Source organism: Ambystoma mexicanum, chromosome 3q (genome assembly GCF_040938575.1).
Source record: "Ambystoma mexicanum isolate Mex_15411 chromosome 3q, UKY_AmexF1_1, whole genome shotgun sequence".
NCBI lineage: Eukaryota > Metazoa > Chordata > Amphibia > Caudata > Ambystomatidae > Ambystoma > Ambystoma mexicanum.
In genome coordinates, this window is record NC_090926.1 from 967,616,529 (window position 1) to 967,640,032 (window position 23,504).

General features: G+C 49.6%; 1 protein-coding gene across 7 annotated transcripts in view; it reads right to left on the reverse strand.

Annotated features, from left to right (window-relative positions):
- The window catches only part of SDK2 (sidekick cell adhesion molecule 2), a 1,531,827-nt gene that overhangs the window by 66,916 nt on the left and 1,441,407 nt on the right, over positions 1 to 23,504 (reverse strand). For 4 of the 7 annotated variants that reach the window (XM_069655112.1, XM_069655110.1, XM_069655115.1 and 1 more), the window contains 2 exons: positions 10,336 to 10,476; positions 1,347 to 1,551 (listed from right to left, as the gene is read on the reverse strand). In XM_069655112.1, the coding sequence (XP_069511213.1) occupies positions 1,347 to 1,551; positions 10,336 to 10,476 (346 nt within the window). The remainder of the gene's footprint in view (positions 1 to 1,346; positions 1,552 to 10,335; positions 10,477 to 23,504) is intronic. The other 3 variants (XM_069655117.1, XM_069655113.1, XM_069655116.1) reach the window with 1 other exon arrangement.

Sequence of the window (23,504 nt, forward strand, 5' to 3'; positions counted from 1 at the left end):
ATCCATTTGATCCTGCTGGTGTTGCCGTACCCCAATATATTGCTAGCATATGGTCAGGTGAGTGATTCTGTATTAGTTTCACAAATCTGAAGATGTTGAATACCCCCCCGCCCCTGTACCCTGGTGGGGTACAGGGGCGGGGGGGGGGGGTATTCAACATCTTGCTGTCTGATTCGGGATGAGGAATTTTTTTCAATATGGTTGCCACAGGTTACCCTGGAATTAAATTTCAGCCTGAGATAATCAGAGTTGGAACAGTCTTCCAGTCCATTGCAACAGGGGGAAAATAAACCTTTGTGGACACTTCTTCGTGCAGTGATCTCAGTGTTTTTGCCCTGATCACTGCCTCAAAACAGGGGTCCTCCTCCCACCACACCTAGGCACGCCCGCACTAACAGCCACCAGACTGCCACAAAGAGAGATGACATACAAGTTAAAAAGAAGTGGGGCTAACAGGTACCCTTGCCGGACAACCTTTGCAACGTTAATACCTTCGGTCAGCTCACCCTCTAACCCATAACAGACCAAGATGTTAGAGTTATCATGGAGAGGCTCTGGCATGGAGAGTAGTTGCCTCAGGACACCCATATCACTCAAGACCTGCTAAAGGAGGCACCTGTCTACCTGGTCAAATGCATGAACTTAGATCCATAAGGGCACCTAGACAGGGGTTTCCCGAATCTTCACATGCTTGGCCAACAAGAGATTGCACTCAACTGTGATTAAACCTTGTGGTGTAATACAGATGTAGGCGGCAGCAAGGGTTTAACTCACTGAGCTAATTTGCACACTAGGAAAACGCTGATAAAAGTAAATCTGTGGACCAGTTTATCACTTCTGAAAAGAGATCTCATAGCTCAGGACACTGTGGGCCTCCTCACGAGGAGGGCGGTAAGAGATTAACGGCACCGGCAAAGGTGCCGGAGCCGTTAACCCCGTACCGCCCCATTACGAGGTCCCCTCGTGGGACGCGCTCTGGATGACTGCTTTTACCAGACCTCCTTTGCGGGTCCCGCAAGGGGACAAGCATGCTCCCCATTCCCATTGAGTCCTATGGGAGCTCAAATGGGAATGGGGATGGTCCGGGTCTGGGTTCCCTGAATGGGGAAATAACGGAACCTCCAAAGTCGGAATGGCCTGGTATTTCCCTATTCAGGGACCACGGACCCGGGCCCGAGTTTGGAGGCAGCCAGGGAATGGCTGCCTCCAAACTGGTAATGAGGCCCTATGCCTTACAGAGCACATGTCCGCTGGCATATAAATCAGTCAATTCTTTGATTCAGAGCCCCTGTGACCATCATTACGGCTCTAGCAACCTACACATCTCTTGACAAAGGCCTCCTCACCCCAAGGCCGGCACTGATGCCACACTCCCCCGAGGCCAGAGGAGATCTTCATAGCCCGAGCGATACCTGGTGTAGATGCCGTTCTTGCGGCAGAACGAGTTCTTCACCGACAGCCTGCGGTTGTTGAGCTCCAGGGCGGGGAAGCTGCTTTCGTCCAGGCTCACCATCTCACCATGGCCCAGGGCGTTCGATTTGGAGTTGCTCACTTGGGAGGAAAGAGGGGGGCAGACAGAAGGGTTAATATGTGTGTGAGACAAGATGGCATAAATAGCACACAAGACAAGCAGTGGAGTCCAGATGTAAATAGAGACCCAGCTGCCCAAGATGTCTGCAAATGAATGAATGCATTGTTCATTACCCACGAGTGCACATAGACTCTATTTTTGAACACAAGTTCTGCAGACATGATGGAGGAACTCTAGGGCTCTGACACATCAGACTCCTGCGCTCATGCACCGATTATTAACGCTCACACTGGGTTATTTTAAGAATGAGTCACCCAAACAGGCATCCGTTTTAGGCGCTTTTCCATGATGCTAAGCAAGCTGTGACACATCAGGCACTCTTGCCTTCTGAATGATTTCCAATACAGCTGGCACTTGTCCGACAGTGATTGTCACACCATCAAGACCTCTGAAATGATATACCTCTTGCTAGCATAAGGGAAGGCACTGGGAAAGGCGACTGGAGAGGCAGAGAAAGGTGCTGTAGGCGTGACAGTCCCTTCCAATGTGCTAATAGCAAGGAAAGCCATGGCATGACTGGCATGACTGTGTCTTCGAAAGGATTTGGCCAAAAGGCCTCTTGGCAGAGTGAAGCAGAGAAGGACAGATGAGTGTGTTGTGCAACTCATTTTGGAGTGTTGTGGGTGTTGTGTTAGCAGTGTCCAATATGGGTGATGCTGGAGGGGAGGATGGCCCCAAAGACGGGGTAACAATCAATGGGATGGCGTTTCCATGATGACCGATTTAGTAGTAGTGATAGTTGTAGTAGTGTGTCATTTATATAGCGCCTTTATCCCATTAGTATGGCCTCAAAGCGCTTGTGTGGGGAACGCCCTCGGAGGACCGAAGTCCAAAGTATGGGAAATGGTTATCAGAGAGGTTTATAATGAGTGTGTGCATTTGGCCAAGTTAGGGAGTAGTTGGGATGGCAAAGCCCCAGTAACAAGGTGTCCTTCCTGGTCTGCGGGAATGTTTATGTAATTGCCCCAAGCATAAGGTTACATCGATATTGCACCGGTTGCCTATGGGTGTAATCCTATAGAATTGTTGGGCTGTTTCTGGGTCAGGTTTGAGTTTAAGGGTTGACCGGCCCAGGGGAATGTATATGTCTCTGAAAAACATGTGCTTTCACCTCAGCATTTGCTTCAAGTTTTATCTCCCCTCTCTCCTGAGCTGGCCCCACCAAAAGAGATGGGAGATAAAACTTAACGCCAATCATAAGGCAGTGGCAATATCCTGTAAAAGGGTGGGGGGACAACAGAGAAGCAAAGCGTTTTCAGAAAAAGGTCTTAGTCGCAACATGAAATAACAGAGAGAATCTGACCCAGTTGTGCACAAAGCACCGCCCATCATAATGCGGCTAGAGCAGCGCAACACTGGCTATGCGCAAACATTAGTCCAGTTAAGCCACAGATGTCACTATGGGAGCCATTGATGCACTGATGTTTGGATTCCTACAATGAATGGACCTACGATTGTGGATGAAATGATAGGTTATTTATAACGCGCTTAATACCCAGAGGTTTCTCAGCACGGCCCCGGGGATCGAACCTGTGTTGCTCCGTGTCGTCTTGCTTCCAAGGCGAGAACGTTGCCCCTGAGCTATCCTCCCGAGACAATGTGCGGTTCTTTAGATCGCATATAGTAAAGGAGGAACAGGCTTAGCCTGCCGATGTGAGACCAAGATTTTAGTAAGTGTCTTCAAGCAGAGGCCGAGTGAAATGACTTGGAGGCAGGTGCGTGCAATGAAGAACTACGAAGTGGTGCTAAGACACGTCAACTGAGCAAGCCTCCATGGACTTCCTCAGATCAACTCTGAAATGGTCCAATTTTCCACAGATTCTGCCGAACCAAAGTTCCTTTGAAGTTTGAGAGGAGAGAGGGGAGTATTCAGCCTAGTAGGTTATGCGAGGCAGGTGTAGTAGGGCTTTGCGATCAGTTTTGTAGGCAGCCAGGAGTTTGCTAAGGTGGTTGAGAGAAAGAATTTTCAAACAGGACTTAGTTTGGAGAAGTAGAAAATTGAAATGGGATTGGTTAGTTATTTATCCCGGAGTTTGTTGGAAGCATCAGGAAATGTGCAAGCAACACAAAGACAACCTTTTGGGGAATACTAAGGAGGAAAGGTTCCTAGAGAAGGTTGGTTGCATGGTTGCAGGAGACTACATTAAGTGCCTGTAATGGAGTGAGCAACAGGCAAGGCATCTTGTTGTGGTTAGGAAGGGGAGAGCTCAGCAATGATTTGGGAGTGCCGGTGAGTCTCACGAGCACTCACAAATCCAGTGAATTCTGAAAGTGGGGTTCAGTTCGACTTCCGAGTTTGGCGAGGTAGAAATTCACCAGGAATTAGCACTGAGACAGGAAGAAGAAAATGCACTTGTGTGAATGCAGTGATATTTTGCAATTTTATTTGCTTTATGAAGTAACAAATTGTGAATACAAAGTTTGCTAAGTATGCTAACTATACCTCTACAGCATAAAAAACTCAATCGAAGGATTTCCCCTGCTGCCCAAGTACTTCACGCGCCCAAGCAACATAAGCTACAGGAAAAGGAGAACACACACATGGTACCAGTGGGTTTCAATTGTTAAAAGTAAGACATCTAGAAACACAATGGACACGTTTACATGACAATGCCTACATTGCAATACATGGCAGCAGACGTACCTCTCTTTGGTTCCATGTAATTTGGCCGTAAAACATTAATTTGAGGTAAATTACTTTGAATTGATTACTACATTTGGGGTTTCTCCCATGCCACCCTTACCCTTAACTACTACACCTACCTCAAACTCCTCCCCACCCCCCTTTTACACCAACTACACATATATTTCAAAGTCATTTCCATCACTGAAAGCACAGGCTACCCTTTCTTTGGATCAATTTGCCACATCTACTTGAAATTTGGTTTGGTAAAATTCTTTATCCCATATATTGTGTGCGATATGTCAAGAATTGTGCTAAAGTTAGAGAAGTTCTACACAAAACACAGTTTTTAGAACATTGATAGTCAATTTCCACAACTTGGATTGGTTTCTATCACCATACATTTCCTGCATTTTCATTGATTCTTAAAGTAATCTGGCACCCAGGAGGATGGGATTCAAAAATGAGAATCTGTATGGAAAGGTGGCTCTCCAGAGAGTCAGAAAGAACAGAGGACTCAATGTGCATGGACCAGTTTTCTGGTGCCAGGTGAGAGACTGGACACTCCTCCAGTTTTACAAGCCGTACTCTGGACATAAAGACCCAAGACTATAGTTTGTATCTCTCTGCTTTACTGACCGAGGCAGGCTGGAAGATGGGGGACATAAGAACACGCATGTGCCTGCATAAACCTCATTGGCTTTGGGTATCATTAGCTGCACATTGTTTCCCCAGCTCTATTGAGTTTTCAGAGCTACCCACCTTTTCTCAAGCGCCCCAATTCCCCAAAAGTCAGCCTACATCTCTGTGCAGGGTTGCAAGTATCTGGAGGTCATAAGAGCCAGCTTGATGCCATCACTGACCACTAGAGCTAACCAGTGCAGTCTGTAAAGTGTGGGGTGGTGGGGTTATTTGTTCTCCACAGTTGGGGTTCACACTAGATGGAGCCTCATAGTCAGGCAGAAGAGAAACTTTACATAAAGGGTAATTCTTCCGTCCAGTCGCATCGGCACAAAGGCATGGGTTGAATTAAAATACCTACCGTTTTATAGCACCTATGACCAGGGCCTAGCCCATTTCTAAAAGGCTCCAATTTAGGGAGATAATGCAGCTGAGGCGGCGGGTGGTAGCACAATTTGCTTCCACTCTTTCATAGTCTTTGACTAAACTACTAGATATCATCACCTCTCTAGTGACTCCGGAAGATGTTGTAGGTGTCCTATCAAAAAATTAGGTAAAATACGTGACGTTGATCGTAGGCTCCAGCTTATTATATTTATTTGCATTTTTAAAGTGCTCACACAGCCCACAGGCATCGAGGCGCTGTTACAGGAATTGATTTTTTTTTAATTGCGTAATTGTTTTTTTGTCTAAGTTGCGTATTTATAAGTGTTGCTTTGTGTCCTCTTGCTTCCAAGGCAAACACATTGCCGCTGAACTATCCTCCCGGGACAGGTAGCTTGACGTGCCAATTAAGTAATGCGCAAAAGAGCTCTCTCTCACCTGCTTTCTCCTGAACACACCGCTCCAGCGGAGGAGCTTGAAATCTCTGCGAGGGGCTGCTGGATCGGTGCCATTTTGCCGAGTCCACACATGTCCACTCTTTGCGTTCCCAGCGTTGTCTTTCCACAAATCGCTGATTCCGCATTTTTTTCTGAAGTCGTACATCTTGGTCCTGCGACAGGCATATTTCCAATCGATATCTGCTTTTGATCGGCTATTTTAAGCACTGGCGTCACTATGGAATGGCGCGCCATCACTGCCCCTCGTCATAGTATCTGTTCCCTTCTATAGCTCCTCTCCACAGTCAATAGCAGCGAGGCACTGGCACTGCACTGAGCACATGCAGCAATACATTGGGAGTAGCACCACACCGTGATGAGTTCCCGTTTGCCACATTTTGTCATGTGCACACGTTCCAGCTTCCTAATGTGGACTGCAGAGTGACATTTTTACTGCAAATCCCCCTGCCAGAAACCTTCCCCATGTCACATGTATGGGCTGCCGTGCAGTGGCTGCTATGTAAGGCCTGAGTGCAGGGATTGATACAAGCAGGACAGGCAGGCTGGGTGTGGCAGAGCCAGCACTTACCTACCATGCCATTGCTTGATTTTTTCTGTGGCTTATCATTTCGAGCATACCAACATATTCCACGCTTTGATCTTACTGTGGCCTGGTTTTTCTTGCATCCAACGAGCCATTTTTTTTACATAGTGCTTCATGCTTGGTTCCTCGCGCGTCGAAGCACAGTTAGAAGAGGTGCTCTGATTTCCAAATGAAATGGCATTTATTTATTTATTTTATTGCGTACAGTGCGCAAACAGCCCTTGGGCATCGAGGCGCTGTTACATGTGATGAACTTAGTTACATGAGGCATCTGAATGGCTTTAGGAGTAAATACAGATTAGGTACATACATTACACATTACATGCGGACAGTACTGAGAGCTTTGTATACAGGTAGTGTGTGGTGGTGGTTTCGGGTGTAGAATCTTGACTGCTCTGCGGAAGGCAATGTGTGAGTACTCAATGTCTTGACCATGAAAGTTGGAAGGGATAAGTCACCCCAGGCAGGATTTGATCTTGCACATGCCAGAGGCGAGTGCGGAGATCTAACCACCCGCCCTCTCCAGTGATCCGTTCATTACAAAATATCCTACTATTAATAGCACAAGCTTTTTAGGACTCGTTCCATCTCGTAATTCTCCTGCTTACAGGCACTTCAATAGTAGGTGCTACATGAATAGGGAATGCAACCCATAGGCTGAATAGTTTACCCAAAGATAGGGTTATGCACATTTTTAAGGTGGGAGGCACACATTTTACCATCCATAGTTTTCAAGCAAATGGTCAGAATAATGTCATAGGCGCTCATTACGACCCAGGCGTTGGACCATGGTGCTAATAGAACAATGGTCCATGCCAGTAACTTACCGACTCCGCCATGGCGGAATGGGGAATTACCGGCCCATTCCGAGGTTGGCGGGGTGGTAATTCCCCATGCCGCCATGGCCCTTCCCCATTCCCATTTTTGCCCCATAGGGCTCAATGGGACTGGGGAAGGCGCTAATTACGGCACCGTAAGTTACGGTGCCGTAATTAGCTCCTAGGTCCCTTTGCGGGTTGTTTTTTTAACGTCTGCTAAAAGCAGGCGTTAAAGTGCCACCCGCAAAGGGACCTCGTAATCAGGCGTTAAGGGTTTAACGGCGCCGCCACCTTTTACGGCGCCGTTAACCCCTTAACGCCTGGGTTGTAATGAGGGCCATAGTCCTGATTTAGTGTTGCTTTGAGTACAACTGCTGCGATTTGATTTCAACCAGATGCCTCCGGGTTAGGTGTGCTATATAAGTGCCAAAATAAATAAAATAAATAAATAAAACTTCTATCATGCCCTCATGATAATAGCATCTGAAGCGGTTTCTTTGCTTCCGTGAGAGATACAGGAATCTCCCGTTCATCCAGCTGTGTCTGAAGCTGGATGAGACATGGAGCTTACACACAGCTTGCAGGGAACAAACAAACACCAGGCCATACATATATATAGTGTGTATGCACGTACACAAACATACAGGTAGGCGTTTTATTAGTTTACCTCACCTATCATAGGTGGCATCCTAAGCATGATTCCTGGAGACACCATTGATTCTAAGGGCCTGATTTACAGAGCGGTTTCCTATGGGATTGCGCCATTATAAAACCCATCTGTGAATCAGGCCCTAAACTTCTCCAACTCTCGCCGCACTTTTCGGTATTAACCCCGGGGGTAGCTGGGCAGGCAGTCTCAAAGATCTGATGCCACAGTCAGTGCTCCCGTTGTCCCCTATAAGCCACACTTCCGGACACTCTGCGTAAGTGAGGCATTGATTCTTTTACGAGCTCTGTGCAGTAAGAACCCAAGTCTCACAAATGAGTATATATGTCTCGCAGCTTAAGGACCTTTTTCTGTTAGGGTGAGTATTGTGACAAATGAAAAGAGCACAGAGTCCAACTTCCCTCACTTCCTCAGAAGGGTTTCATATCTGAATCCCTAGGAGACATATTCTAATGCTGTGGTCATTCTTATGTCCCCAAAGTGCTTTTTGTTTTATGCAAATCTCCAGGGTTGGGTTCTTGGAATAGATCAGGTGCTGCACGATCTGAGCTGGGGCTCCACCCATCCCCCACCCGGCCCCACCTACACCACTGACACACCACCCCAAACAAAGGGGAGCAAGTTCCCAGAGTACAAATTGTTTCCATTTCCAGGCCTGAGTCCAGGCAAAACATTCTGTGTTCCTCCCAGGAGCTACTCTCCCCCCAACCTCCCCAGACTAAACCCCCTCGCACCATATGGTTTGTGCTCAGTTCCTCTGCTGCTCTGTACTAGCCTGCTGGTGTGTTCCTCTGTTCACCACGAACATGGAACTCATTCAGTAGGCACGTGTGCTGTAGTTCTCACTCTGGAAGCGTGACCGTTTGCCTGACAGCCAGAGCTCTCTCTATCCGGGTTCGCGAACTTGGCAGTTTTATTTTTGTATTTCTCTAGAAAGTGACGAACTGTGCCAGCATGTCATGATTGTGCATTTACAGTGTTTTAGCAATTAGAACAAAGTGCACAGCACAGACCACCTGCCCACTGAAAGAATATTATAAATAATATATAAGTGACGGAATCCCCCGAGCAGGTCGAGTGGCGCAGCAGAGGCGGGGCTCAGCTGCTGGCAGTTAATGTACGAGTGGTGCACCGTGATCAGAGACCCTACCTTAAAGAAATGGCACATAAGACTCACACTGTATACATGCCTACATTAAGGACCTACCCGGTGGTGGCACCCTCAGTCTAAAGTTGTACCCATGCTTGCCTCCATTTTTTTTAAAACACCCCCTTTCCTTGTTTTCAACATTCATTTTAAAATCCCTTAATTTTAAACACCCTTTACTCACACTTATGCTTGATAATGTCTTCCCTTCCAAGAGACAACCAGACATCTCTGTATCCTGCCCTTTTGTATTCACAACACTGAAGTCACTGCTTCACACAAGCAACGTGTGAATAAAATGTGCAAGCATGCGATACATTGTTAATACAGTTTACATGCCGACAAATTAGACACATCACAAACTAGTCAGAGTTTTGTACAAAACATGGTCTATTTGGGGAAGGTCTTCACTGTGGTGTGGCCACAGGATGAGGGGCGTTGGAATGCTCATGGCCCCTTCCCAGTGAGATGTGACTTAACAGAAAAGAGGGGCATTAGCACACGTGTGTCTGCCCCGCCCCAGCAATAAAAGAAAAGACTTGAAATAAACAGACCTGGTGAATGGCCCGTGAAGCCTGCTATGACTTTGGCATCAGCCCTTGATAGGTGCCAGCTTGCTTATACAAAAAACCCATCCCTTTGGTTAGTATTTCGTGGATACAGACCTCTGTGTTTTACGCAGGGACGAGGATGCGTACCACTCAGCGGTTCAAGTTACAACCAGGTGGACCTAAGATCGGGGTGGAATGTACCATAGAGGAAGGGGAGGGAGATCAGACAGACAGGGGAAAGGAGGGGGGATGGCAGGGAGAGGGCAGAGGTATGATCAGCGAGGGAGAGGAGGGCAAGGAAGTAGGAGAGGGCAAGACAGGTGTAGAAAATGATGTAGAGAATGAGAGGTTCGGGGGTGTGGTGGGCCAAAGATACTGTGGTGCAATAACAGAAAAAGGAGGTGCCGGGCAAAATGCGCTGAGGGCCTCCTCATATTCCCATCGCCCAGAGACATGTACAGCCCATGGGGCAATACAGTGTCCCCCCAATGGTCAGGGCCGAGGGGTGCCACTCTGAAACACAGGGACTGTAGGGGTGTTCTATATGCCCCGGGGGTGTGAGGAAGGAGTAATGGAGAAGGTAAGAGTGAGGGTACATGTGAGAGTATGGAAGAAAAGGGTGAAGGAAGAGATTGAGAGAGGGGGACAAGAGTGAAGAAGCGGTCGATGGGAACGGACCTGGAGAGGAAAAATGTCAGAACACCACCATAGTTCCCTGACATTCCCATTATTGACTCCTTAAGGCGGCTTCCATGCAGTGACAAGCAGATCCAAGCGTGCAATGTAGCGCGGCCCTCGCTAGCATGGCCATGGCGAGCGCGGGGGCACTTACCTGAGTCCACCTTCTTGGCGTACTTCTTGCTCTGCCCCCTGATTATGAGGATGAAGACCAGTAGAAGGATGAAGATGAGTCCCACCAGCGCGATGACCACCAGGAACCACCACTCCTCGTAGAACGGGTTGACCTTCTGGGCTGCAATAGAATGGAGAGAAAGGTGTAACGTATGGAGGGCGGGGGAGGGGACAGCGGCCCATCAGCATAACCCTGTGTTTAGCAAATCACATCACGAGTGCTCTGTTCTGAAGTTGAGGAGGCTGAGAAATGTAAACTTTACATAAATGCGTTAATTTACACTACTCAGGTTTAGACTTACTTTATCAGTACTGTTGCCTACAGTTTCCTTGAGGCTATCCCCTCCAAACACCATGGGCCTCATTACGACCCAGGCGCTAATGGGTTAATGGCGCCGTAAAAGGCTGCTAGCGCCTAATTACGAAGTCCCTTTGCGGGACCCGACCTTAACAGCTGGTATAGACCAGCCGTTAAAGGGAGCATGGTGCTAATAGCACTATGGTCTTCTGCCAGGGCCGTAATGAGGCCCCATGTATCATATACAGTGTTTATGTTTATTGCTCAGGAAGTGGTGGCAACACACAGGCCCACGTCTGCATTCTCCACTCGACACATCCTACATTCTCAGCTCACATGCCAGTGCCAACCTGTGCTGCTGGCATACTGCACTCTGCTTCCAGAGCCTCACAGGTGCCAGGGCGCTGTAACAGGAGGTGGCAGTATTTAGTTTTGGATTTGCAAGGAATCTGCGGCCAGATTCACTGCAAATATAGAATGCGGGTCCCTGACATCAGGCGCTGGTGCTGCACATGCATCAGGGGATGGGGCCGCACCAAAGTGCATGTCACTACTGACACGTGTGCCACCCAGCACAGATTGGTAGCGATGGCTGCCGGCTCTATGCCGCGCCCCGGCATCTAGTGCTGGGCTCGGGAAAGAGAAAGGGACCCCATCAAGTCGACTTCTTACTGTCTGCCTTGGGCCGGGTGAGGGCTTAGATCATTGACCCCCAGCCTGGTGCAAACACCAGGATAGGGCGCGGTGAAGGGTGGCAAGTGGTGCCAGATGACATCCTGGGCATGGCATCACCCAGTACTGCAAGACCCTTTACTCCCCTTGGCCCACGCTGGAGACCATAGGGAGGCACAGATAATCAAGGTTACCCCATGGACATATGTTTTGGTTTGTGTGTGTGCTTATGTGTGGGTGGGTGCTGTGGTATGGGCACGCATTGGGGCTACATTAAGTAGCATGGTTCATTTCCGGGGAAATGTGAGAGTGGAATGAGGCAATTCCAGGGCCAATTGGAGGTGGCGTGTGTCACATTTCAAGCAGGTGTCAAGTCCTACAAATAAAAGTGGGGGGGTCTCATCAACAAACGCAATGGGATGTGATGTCGCCAGAAATTAGCATATTTAGGTGACATATGCACAGTTCATTAAATTGGCTTTGTATAACCACCCAAATTTCACAGGACGAATGGCATTTGCCTTTCTTTAAAATCGACACACACACAAAAACAAGAGACGATATTTTCTTCTATTAGTGTTTTTTAAAACGTTTAAAGGTGTGCACGTTTTAAAATCCAAGAACCAACACAAATGTTTTCCCCAGAACATGTAGTACCGAAATGCAACATTTCACCTTTAGTTGTTTGTTATTTTTCCCCCCGATTATAGAGTGCACTGGTGAAGCATTCGGGCTGCAAATCTGGCCACTGTGGTTCGCTCCCTGAGGTCGCCTTAAATTCATAAACTCAAGGAAAACTTTCAATGTTTCTCATTTTACCTGGGGGACTGAGTCTACCCTCTGAAAAAGGTGGATGGACTACGCCCACCCGCGTGTACCCTCGACTTTAGCACTGATTTCAAGGCAAAATGCAACAATATTGTGGGCAAGATAGATGTAGATGTTGCAAGATGATCTAATTGAGAAGTGGCATGGTCAGGGGAATTTTAAAGTTGCATGGAACTTTGTGCATGGTTAATTTTGGGAGCAGTTTTGCAACTGACATAGCCTGGGTTTGGTACGCCATATAAATACATAAACAAACAAATGAGTAACCTAGTATGACAAACTAGGCTACTCTGGGCCATCACTGACACCACACTATAGAGAATGGCATAGTGATTTTATGATAACAATATGAAAGTGTCATAGGCAGTTCCTGAGGGCAGTATGGACACGAAAGTGCTGTGCTCTGGCAGCCTTTGCTTAGCACTGTCCAAACTAGCACAGTCATTTCCTGGGGGTCCTCACCACCCGGGAATCTGAGCCACTCACCTTGTTCTTCCCCCTATGACTGTAAGGCGCTCTGTGGCTTCCCGAAGCCAGGTCTGCACTCAATAAATTCCCTAATAATAATAATAATAATAATAATGATAATAATAATAATAATAATAACAACAACAACACGGCCTGTACCATGATTACCAATCCAATACTCAGAGCACGCCACTGTATTAATGTGTGAGCTTCCTCACCAAGTGTTCTTCCACTCGTCGTTCTGGGTCTTGAGTCCATGTGGCTGTTGCATTCTGGCACCTCTAGGAGACTGTTTAGGCAATATTTGGAGGAGGGATCTTAACTGATCCCAGCTGTTCCCAATTTTAGTCAGCCTCGGCCTGTGATGGCTGGAGTACTAGGACCGTAAATAAGCACACCTCGGCCTGCTGTATGAGCTGATCCACAGATTATTTCTGGAGGTTTTTGCCTTGGTACTCCATCCCCCCGCTGTGTAGGGATCCAGTGCTTCCTGGAGGTTTGCTTTCAGTCCCGCCAGGCTCTATCCTGCTCGTGTCTCCTGGCCTGCTCCCTATGCTGCCCCTCTAGCTTGCCACTAGTGATCCAGTGCTTCCTGGAGATTTGCTTTCAGTCCCGCCAGGCTCTATCCTGCTCGTGTCTCCTGGCCTGCTCCCTATGCTGCCCCTCTAGCTTCCCACTAGGGATCCAGTGCTTCCTGGAGATTTGCTTTCTGTCCCCCATGCTCTATCCCGATCGTGTCTCCTAGCCTGCTCCCTATGCTGCCCCTCTAGCTTCCCACTAGGGATCCAGTGCTTCCTGGAGATTTGCTTTTTGTCCCCCATGCTCTATCCCGATCGTGTCTCCTAGCCTGCTCCCTATGCTGCCCCTCTAGCTTGCCACTAGTGATCCAGGGCTTCCTGGAGATTTGCTTTCTGTCCTGCCAGGTCGTGTCTCCTAGCCTGCTCCCTATGCTGCCCCTCTAGCTTCCCACTAGTGATGCAGTGCTTCCTGGAGGTTTGCTTTCTGTCCCCAATGCTCTATCCCGATCGTGTCTCCTAGCCTGCTCCCTATGCTGCCCCTCTAGCTTCCCACTAGTGATGCAGTGCTTCCTGGAGGTTTGCTTTCTGTCCCCCATGCTCTATCCCGATCGTGTCTCCTAGCCTGCTCCCTATGCTGCCCCTCTAGCTTGCCACTAGTGATCCAGGGCTTCCTGAAGGTTTGCTTTCTGTCCCCCATGCTCTATCCCGATCGTGTCTCCTAGCCTGCTCCCTATGCTGCCCCTCTAGCTTGCCACTAGTGATCCAGGGCTTCCTGGAGATTTGCTTTCTGTCCTGCCAGGCTCTATCCTGATCGTGTCTCCTAGCCTGCTCCCTATGCTGCCCCTCTAGCTTGCCACTAGTGATCCAGTGCTTCCTGGAGATTTGCTTTCTGTCCTGCCAGGCTCTATCCTGATCGTGTCTCCTAGCCTGCTCCCTATGCTGCCCCTCTAGCTTCCCACTAGGGATCCAGTGCTTCCTGGAGATTTGCTTTCAGTCCCGCCAGGCTCTATCCTGTTCGTGTCTCCTAGCCTGCTCCCTATGCTGCCCCTCTAGCTTGCCACTAGTGATCCAGGGCTTCCTGGAGATTTGCTTTCAGTCCCGCCAGGCTCTATCCTGCTCGTGTCTCCTGGCCTGCTCCCTGTGCTGCCCCTCTAATTTCCCACTAGGGATCCAGTGCTTCCTGGAGATTTGCTTTCTGTCCCCCATGCTCTATCCCGATCATGTCTCCTAGCCTGCTCCCTATGCTGCCCCTCTAGCTTCCCACTAGTGATGTAGTGCTTCCTGGAGATTTGCTTTCAGTCCCGCCAGGCTCTATCCCGATCGTGTCTCCTAGCCTGCTCCCTATGCTGCCCCTCTAGCTTCCCACTAGGGATCCAGTGCTTCCTGGAGATTTGCTTTCTGTCCCCCATGCTCTATCCCGATCGTGTCTCCTGGCCTGCTCCCTATGCTGCCCCTCTAGCTTCCCACTAGGGATCCAGTGCTTCCTGGAGATTTGCTTTCTGTCCCCCATGCTCTATCCCGATCGTGTCTCCTAGCCTGCTCCCTATGCTGCCCCTCTAGCTTGCCACTAGTGATCCAGGGCTTCCTGGAGATTTGATTTCTGTCCTGCCAGGCTCTATCCCGATCGTGTCTCCTAGTCTGCTCCCTATGCTGCCCCTCTAGCTTCCCACTAGTGATGCAGTGCTTCCTGGAGGTTTGCTTTCTGTCCCCCATGCTCTATCCCGATCGTGTCTCCTAGCCTGCTCCCTATGCTGCCCCTCTAGCTTGCCACTAGTGATCCAGGGCTTCATGGAGATTTGCTTTCTGTCCTGCCAGGCTCTATCCCGATCGTGTCTCCTAGCCTGCTCCCTATGCTGCCCCTCTAGCTTCCCACTAGTGATGCAGTGCTTCCTGGAGGTTTGCTTTCTGTCCCCCATGCTCTATCCCGATCGTGTCTCCTAGCCTGCTCCCTATGCTGCCCCTCTAGCTTGCCACTAGTGATCCAGGGCTTCCTGAAGGTTTGCTTTCTGTCCCCCATGCTCTATCCCGATCGTGTCTCCTAGCCTGCTCCCTATGCTGCCCCTCTAGTTTGCCACTAGTGATCCAGGGCTTCCTGGAGATTTGCTTTCTGTCCTGCCAGGCTCTATCCCGATCGTGTCTTCTAGCCTGCTCCCTATGCTGCCCCTCTAGCTTGCCACTAGTGATCCAGGGCTTCCTGGAGATTTGCTTTCTGTCCCCAATGCTCTATCCCGATCGTGTCTCCTAGCCTGCTCCCTATGCTGCCCCTCTAGCTTCCCACTAGGGATCCAGTGCTTCCTGGAGGTTTGCTTTCTGTCCCCCATGCTCTATCCCGATCGTGTCTCCTAGCCTGCTCCCTATGCTGCCCCTCTAGCTTGCCACTAGTGATCCAGTGCTTCCTGGAGATTTGCTTTCTGACCCCATGCTCTATCCCGATCGTGTCTCCTAGCCTGCTCCCTAAGCTGCCCCTCTAGCTTCCCACTAGTGATGCAGTGCTTCCTGGAGATTTGCTTTCTGTCCCCCATGCTCTATCCCGATCGTGTCTCCTAGCCTGCTCCCTATGCTGCCCCTCTAGCTTCCCACTAGTGATGCAGTGCTTCTTGGAGGTTTGCTTTCTGTCCCCCATGCTCTATCCCGATCGTGTCTCCTAGCCTGCTCCCTATGCTGCCCCTCTAGCTTCCCACTAGTGATGCAGTGCTTCCTGGAGGTTTGCTTTCTGTCCTGCCGGGCTCTATCCTGATCGTCTCTCCTAGCCTGCTCCCTATGCTGCCCCTCTAGCTTGGCACTAGTGATGCAGTGCTTCCTGGAGGTTTGCTTTCTGTCCTACCAGGCTCTATCCTGATCGTGTCTCCTAGCCTGCTCCCTATGCTGCCCCTCTAGCTCCCCACTAGTGATGCAGTGCTTCCTGGAGGTTTGCTTTCTGTCCCCCATGCTCTATCCTGATCGTGTCTCCTAGCCTGCTCCCTATGCTGCCCCTCTAGCTTTCCACTAGTGATGCAGTGCTTCCTGGAGGTTTGCTTTCTGTCCTGCCAGGCTCTATCCTGATCGTGTCTCCTAGCCTGCTCCCTATGCTGCCCCTCTAGCTTCCCACTAGTGATGCAGTGCTTCTTGGAGGTTTGCTTTCTGTCCCCCATGCTCTATCCCGATCGTGTCTCCTAGCCTGCCCCCTATGCTGCCCCTCTAGCTTGCCACTAGTGATCCAGGGCTTCCTGGAGGTTTGCTTTCTGTCCCCCATGTTCTAACTCGATGGTGTCTCCTAGCCTGCTCCCTATGCTGCCCCTCTAGCTTCCCACTAGGGATCCAGTGCTTCCTGGAGGTTTGCTTTCTGTCCTGCCGGGCTCTATCCTGATCGTCTCTCCTAGCCTGCTCCCTATGCTGCCCCTCTAGCTTGGCACTAGTGATGCAGTGCTTCCTGGAGGTTTGCTTTCTGTCCCCCATGCTCTATCCTGATCGTGTCTCCTAGCCTGCTCCCTATGCTGCCCCTCTAGCTTCCCACTAGTGATGCAGTGCTTCCTGGAGGTTTGCTTTCTGTCCTGCCAGGCTCTATCCTGATCGTGTCTCCTAGCCTGCTCCCTATGCTGCCCCTCTAGCTTCCCACTAGTGATGCAGTGCTTCCTGGAGGTTTGCTTTCTGTCCTGCCAGGCTCTATCCTGATCGTGTCTCCTAGCCTGCTCCCTATGCTGCCCCTCTAGCTTCCCACTAGTGATGCAGTGCTTCCTGGAGGTTTGCTTTCTGTCCCCCATGCTCTATCCTGATCGTGTCTCCTAGCCTGCTCCCTATGCTGCCCCTCTAGCTTGCCACTAGTGATCCAGGGCTTCCTGGAGATTTGCTTTCTGTCCTGCCAGGCTCTATCCTGATCGTGTCTCCTAGCCTGCTCCCTATGCTGCCCCTCTAGCTTGGCACTAGTGATGCAGTGCTTCCTGGAGGTTTGCTTTCTGTCCTGCCAGGCTCTATCCTGATCGTGTCTCCTAGCCTGCTCCCTATGCTGCCCCTCTAGCTTGCCACTAGTGATCCAGGGCTTCCTGGAGATTTGCTTTCTGTCCTGCCAGGCTCTATCCTGATCGTGTCTCCTAGCCTGCTCCCTATGCTGCCCCTCTAGCTTGGCACTAGTGATGCAGTGCTTCCTGGAGGTTTGCTTTCTGTCCTGCCAGGCTCTATCCTGCTCGTGTCTCCTAGCCTGCTCCCTATGCTGCCCCTCTAGCTTGGCACTAGTGATGCAGTGCTTCCTGGAGGTTTGCTTTCTGTCCCGCCAGGCTCTATCCTGATCGTGTCTCCTAGCCTGCTCCCTATGCTGCCCCTCTAGCTTCCCACTAGTGATGCAGTGCTTCCTGGAGGTTTGCTTTCTGTCCCGCCAGGCTCTATCCTGATCGTGTCTCCTAGCCTGCTCCCTATGCTGCCCCTCTAGCTTGGCACTAGTGATGCAGTGCTTCCTGGAGGTTTGCTTTCTGTCCCCCATGCTCTATCCTGATCGTGTCTCCTAGCCTGCTCCCTATGCTGCCCCTCTAGCTTCCCACTAGTGATGCAGTGCTTCCTGGAGGTTTGCTTTCTGTCCCGCCAGGCTCTATCCTGATCGTGTCTCCTAGCCTGCTCCCTATGCTGCCCCTCTAGCTTGGCACTAGTGATGCAGTGCTTCCTGGAGGTTTGCTTTCTGTCCCCCATGCTCTATCCTGATCGTGTCTCCTAGCCTGCTCCCTATGCTGCCCCTCTAGCTTCCCACTAGTGATGCAGTGCTTCCTGGAGGTTTGCTTTCTGTCCCGCCAGGCTCTATCCTGATCGTGTCTCCTAGCCTGCTCCCTATGCTGCCCCTCTAGCTTGGCACTAGTGATGCAGTGCTTCCTGGAGGTTTGCTTTCTGTCCCGCCAGGCTCTATCCTGATCGTGTCTCCTAGCCTGCTCCCTATGCTGCCCCTCTAGCTTGGCACTAGTGATGCAGTGCTTCCTGGAGGTTTGCTTTCTGTCCCGCCAGGCTCTATCCTGATCGTGTCTCCTAGCCTGCTCCCTATGCTGCCCCTCTAGCTTCCCACTAGTGATGCAGTGCTTCCTGGAGGTTTGCTTTCTGTCCTGCCAGGCTCTATCCTGCTCGTGTCTCCTAGCCTGCTCCCTATGCTGCCCCTCTAGCTTGGCACTAGTGATGCAGTGCTTCCTGGAGGTTTGCTTTCTGTCCCCCATGCTCTATCCTGATCGTGTCTCCTAGCCTGCTCCCTATGCTGCCCCTCTAGCTTCCCACTAGTGATGCAGTGCTTCCTGGAGGTTTGCTTTCTGTCCCGCCAGGCTCTATCCTGATCGTGTCTCCTAGCCTGCTCCCTATGCTGCCCCTCTAGCTTGGCACTAGTGATGCAGTGCTTCCTGGAGGTTTGCTTTCTGTCCCGCCAGGCTCTATCCTGATCGTGTCTCCTAGCCTGCTCCCTATGCTGCCCCTCTAGCTTGGCACTAGTGATGCAGTGCTTCCTGGAGGTTAGCTTTCTGTCCTGCCAGAATCCTCTATCCTGATCGTGTCTCCTAGCCTGCTCCCTATGCTGCCCCTCTAGCTTCCCACTAGTGATGCAGTGCTTCCTGGAGGTTTGCTTTCTGTCCTGCCAGGCTCTATCCTGATCGTGTCTCCTAGCCTGCTCCCTATGCTGCCCCTCTAGCTTGGCACTAGTGATGCAGTGCTTCCTGAAGGTTTGCTTTCTGTCCTGCCAGGCTCTATCCTGATCGTGTCTCCTAGCCTGCTCCCTATGCTGCCCCTCTAGCTTGCCACTAGTGATGCAGTGCTTCCTGAAGGTTTGCTTTCTGTCCCCCATGCTCTATCCTGATCGTGCCTCCTAGCCTGCTCCCTATGCTGCCCCTCTAGCTTGGCACTAGTGATCTAGGGCTTCCTGGAGATTTGCTTTCTGTCCTGCCAGGCTCTATCCTGATCGTGTCTCCTAGCCTGCTCCCTATGCTGCCCCTCTAGCTTGGCACTAGTGATCCGGGGCTTCCTGGAGATTTGCTTTCTGTCCTGCCAGGCTCTATCCTGATCGTGTCTCCTAGCCTGCTCCCTATGCTGCCCCTCTAGCTTGGCACTAGTGATGCAGTGCTTCCTGGAGGTTTGCTTTCTGTCCCGCCAGGCTCTATCCTGATCGTGTCTCCTAGCCTGCTCCCTATGCTGCCCCTCTAGCTTGGCACTAGTGATGCAGTGCTTCCTGGAGTTTTGCTTTCTGTCCCGCCAGGCTCTATCCTGATCGTGTCTCCTAGCCTGCTCCCTATGCTGCCCCTCTAGCTTGGCACTAGTGATGCAGTGCTTCCTGGAGGTTAGCTTTCTGTCCTGCCAGAATCCTCTATCCTGATCGTGTCTCCTAGCCTGCTCCCTATGCTGCCCCTCTAGCTTCCCACTCGTTTTCGAAGCTGCTCCTACAGCCCTTTGCTAGTTTATTGTGCTGCCTCTGAGGCTCTCAGCATTGCCTTCAGGATTCCATGCCATTGGTGATCCCTAGTTCATGACAGATTGTTTTCCTGTATTTCTTACTCTGAAATCCTCTACTGAGTGCACCTGCTGGCCTGCAGCCTCCACATTACTTGAGTAGCCATTGATCGTTCGCTGCCTAGAACTCACCGCTTCTTCCAGTGACTCTCCATGCTTTCAACCCACCATTGCAGTCACTCTTCTGCAGGTTGGCTTTATTGGAAGTGAACTCTCTGCGCCCTGAATTCACTGTTATCTACGGCGACTTTCAGTGTCTGGAAGTCACTGAACTGCCGGGTTCGGCTTTGCACATTGAATGGACAGTTTTCTGCTGAGCCTTCAGAGGTTTACCTGCGCCCATGCGCTTCCTGGGCCTCTCAATTCAGTATTCTGCACCTGCCTTTTCTCCTGTATTTTCCTTTCTTTTGGGATACTGATTAGTTAGGTTCTTCCACTCTGCTCTTGGCTCACCCTTACTTAGCTCTTCCTTTCTCTCCAGAGTTCTGTGGAAGTGCGGAATCGGTTCATTGCGTTATATCGGCTCCAACAGTGTGACTCCTGCGTTGGCCTTCGTGTCAGATAAGGAGGCTTCTTCTGCGTCTACGTGGTCTGTTGACGTCTCACCAGTCTCAGGGTTTGTATCTCTCCCATCCTACTTTACACTGAGCACCACGGTCCATTCCACATGCCCAAGGTACTGCTCGGCTGTCCGCCAGTAGGTAAGAGTAACCTGCCTGCTGAGTCCAATAGCATCCCCTAGACCATCCAGAGGCCCTTTATAAGATACCCGTTCACCTAACGGTTCTGATCAAACCTGGTTATCCAATATTCATGCTTGTTTTTCAGTTCTTTATTCAAGGGCCAGCCACGCACCCACTCCAAGTTCAAATAATGTTTGCCTTCTTGAGACGACACTTGACACAGATTGTAGAGCGTGCTCAAGGGCACCAGAAGCATCTCACGGGCCTGAGACTTTCAGTACTGGGAGAACCTCTCTGCATCCCTCTTTGCACACAGGAAGTGGCCTTCTGTCCTAGCATCCGAGCGTGCAATCACGTTCCGCATTCATCTACCTGCCTTGATGTAGCGGCCTTCAGGGGTTATAATAACGTTCTGTCTTAGACACAGCACTGGCATCCATTTACAGAACTGACATTTGCTTTGTTTTCCAGTAAGTACTAAACAAAATGTCTTCCAATAGCCCAATGATACATGGATTTAATTATTACCCCTCTCCAGTTCATATTTCTTATTCTGAAGCTGGGATCTCTGCCAAACCTTATTAAAGTGCAGAGTGTGACCCACTCTAAACAATAGCCTCCATTCCCACGTAACTCGCTTCCATCAGCTCCTGCCACCAAAGCAAGCTATCGGAGAGCCTCCGCACTTCCAATTCCGAAGTAGCGTAACGGATCCCTGCAATGACAAGAGCATCAGAAAGGACACCCGAGCGGGGTCCACATGAGCCCTCCAGCCCCTCAACGCGTTAAGAGGCCCAGTAAATAGCACTGCGGATTCAAGTATGCGTTCCAAACATGCGGAACATTATTATTATTAGTGATAAAGATAATACTAATTTAATGTCGTCAGGTGTTTATATATAGTGGTGCATGCTGCGTTCCTGCTACTTCTAAGAGCTGAAACAATAGCTGATCTTTGCTTAGAAGGATGAGAGGACCCGGCTCGGTTTCAAACTTGTGAACTCTGGTCTTGCCCGAGCCAGAGGCAATACTCTACAGAAATATATGTGGTAACCCAGCTCTGAGAAGGTTACAAAGGGGGCACCTTGAAGCATCAGAGAAATACCACTGATCGGGTTGGACCAGCGCATAAAACAACAGGAACACGAGCGTGTAATGACACAGCGAACAGTTCTATGGGAGGCCTCAAGGCTTTCTGCAATTATGGGCGACAGCAATATCAGCCAAGAAAAGACTCTGAGTAACCTTTCAGAGCCCTGCGTGCTCACCAAACAGCAGACAGCTGCCAGCGATACTTAATAGGGCACAGGCTTAACATGTTGCAGTCCCTAACAGGTCCATTGAGGTGGTCCAAAGAGCTTGGCTTTGAATCATATTTTCCAGTCAGAGGAAGCTGACACAGCCGCGCCTTGTGTTGCCTTGTGTTTCTTTGCTGTCCGATGAACCCAGGGTGCCTTTGCTCTGTCTGTAGTGCACCCTTTAAACATTGATAACACTGGAGATTACCATTCATATATATGTTTAGGCGGTCCCTACCTTATATCGTTCCGTAACGTCTCCCGCCCTCTCTATAGACAATAGTAAAGTTGTAAGCAAGAACGTGCATTAACGGAAATAACGCCTTTATTACCCTCTCCATTCCTAGTAGAAACACTATCTTGACATTTGCATGAAAACGTGATGAGGGATGGGGTGGTGTCTGGGGGAAGCTGGTGGGCATTCTGAACAAGGAAAAGGATTTGAGACCAGAAATCCCACATCCCCGCCCCCGCATACTGGTCCTCTGGCTCTGGAGACAACATGGACTAGAACTGAGATTATGGCTTGAAGTGGGCCGGGTCTCGTGGGGTCCGACACATGCTGCCTCTGCTTCTGCAGGGCTCATCATTCAGTCGCTGGGGGAACTGACAGGAACGGGGCAAGTGATCCTTTACTGATCACTCAACAGCGAGACTGGATGGCAAACTTTTTTTTTAAATGTACCTTCCACCATTCCTTGATGAGCAGCAGATTAGAGAACACATCTTTAACTTCAGGACCTAGCGGAGTGGCTGGAACAGACGGAGTAGCACCAACAGGTGGTTGTTGCAAACAGGATTTGCTCTGCTTAATACGCAGATCTCTGTAACATTCACATTAACCGCTTGTTGAGGTATCTTATTTAATGGTATTTTCTGACATGTGGTGTGCATACAGATGGATGGCTCAGCGGCAACGTGCTCGCCTTGGAAGCAAGACGACACGAAGCAACACAGGTTCGATCCCCGGGTCTGCGCTTAGAAACCTCTGGGCATTTAAGTGCATTATCAATACGCAACTAAGACATAAATTACGCAACTAAAAAACAAACAATTTCTGTAACAGCGCCTTGATGCCTGTGCGAGTGCTTTAAAAATGCAAAAAATAAATAAAATAAATGCAGCCAGCACTTTGACACACTGAGCTATTTCACAGGGCTTGAAGACAGTATTGACATATTTAGATTTGATATCCTTTCGTATATGAATATTCTACTGGGATTATTTCGAATAGTGAATAATTATATTTAACACATGTGAGCTCAGAAAAGTGAGGTTCAAGTGCAGATCGTCCTTACAATTTGCCTGGTCTTTTGTAGAACAGACTGCACAGCGTACGATCACCCGCAAAGGTCGCCCCTCAAATGGCTCTTTCAGCAATGTAGCTTAAAAGTGAAATTTCAATTCAGCACAACATCCTGAACTCATGCTTAACCAAGAAGACTGCGCCTGAAACACAGACTCTTTATCTTAATTTGCATTGCCACATCCCAGGCAAAACACTCAAAAGGGCCCGATTCACAGAAGCGTTATATAATGGTTTCCATATAGGAATCCCATAGGAAAACGCTCTGTGAATCACGCCCTAATTGAATTACCGTTCCTGTCCCATGGAGTACTTCCGTAAACTATATGAAAATAAGCTTGATGCCATTTTTCAAAAGAGAATTCATATTCTTATTTTTGAATTTAAGAGATTTCTTGCAAATTTACGTTAGAATCACATTAAATGCAAAAAGCCTACCATAATACCTTTCAGGTCGGCATCCTCGAATTTAATGTGTAGAAGAGTTAAAACGTATTCCACAGCCCAATGTACATCATCATCATCATATACCTTAAATGCATATCTTTATTGAAGGATTTAAGTAGACTGTGCCCTGGCAGGGCCTTAAATTCAGCTAGAGCCTGGGACCTGTCACGCCCCAAGCTCACACAGTCCAGAT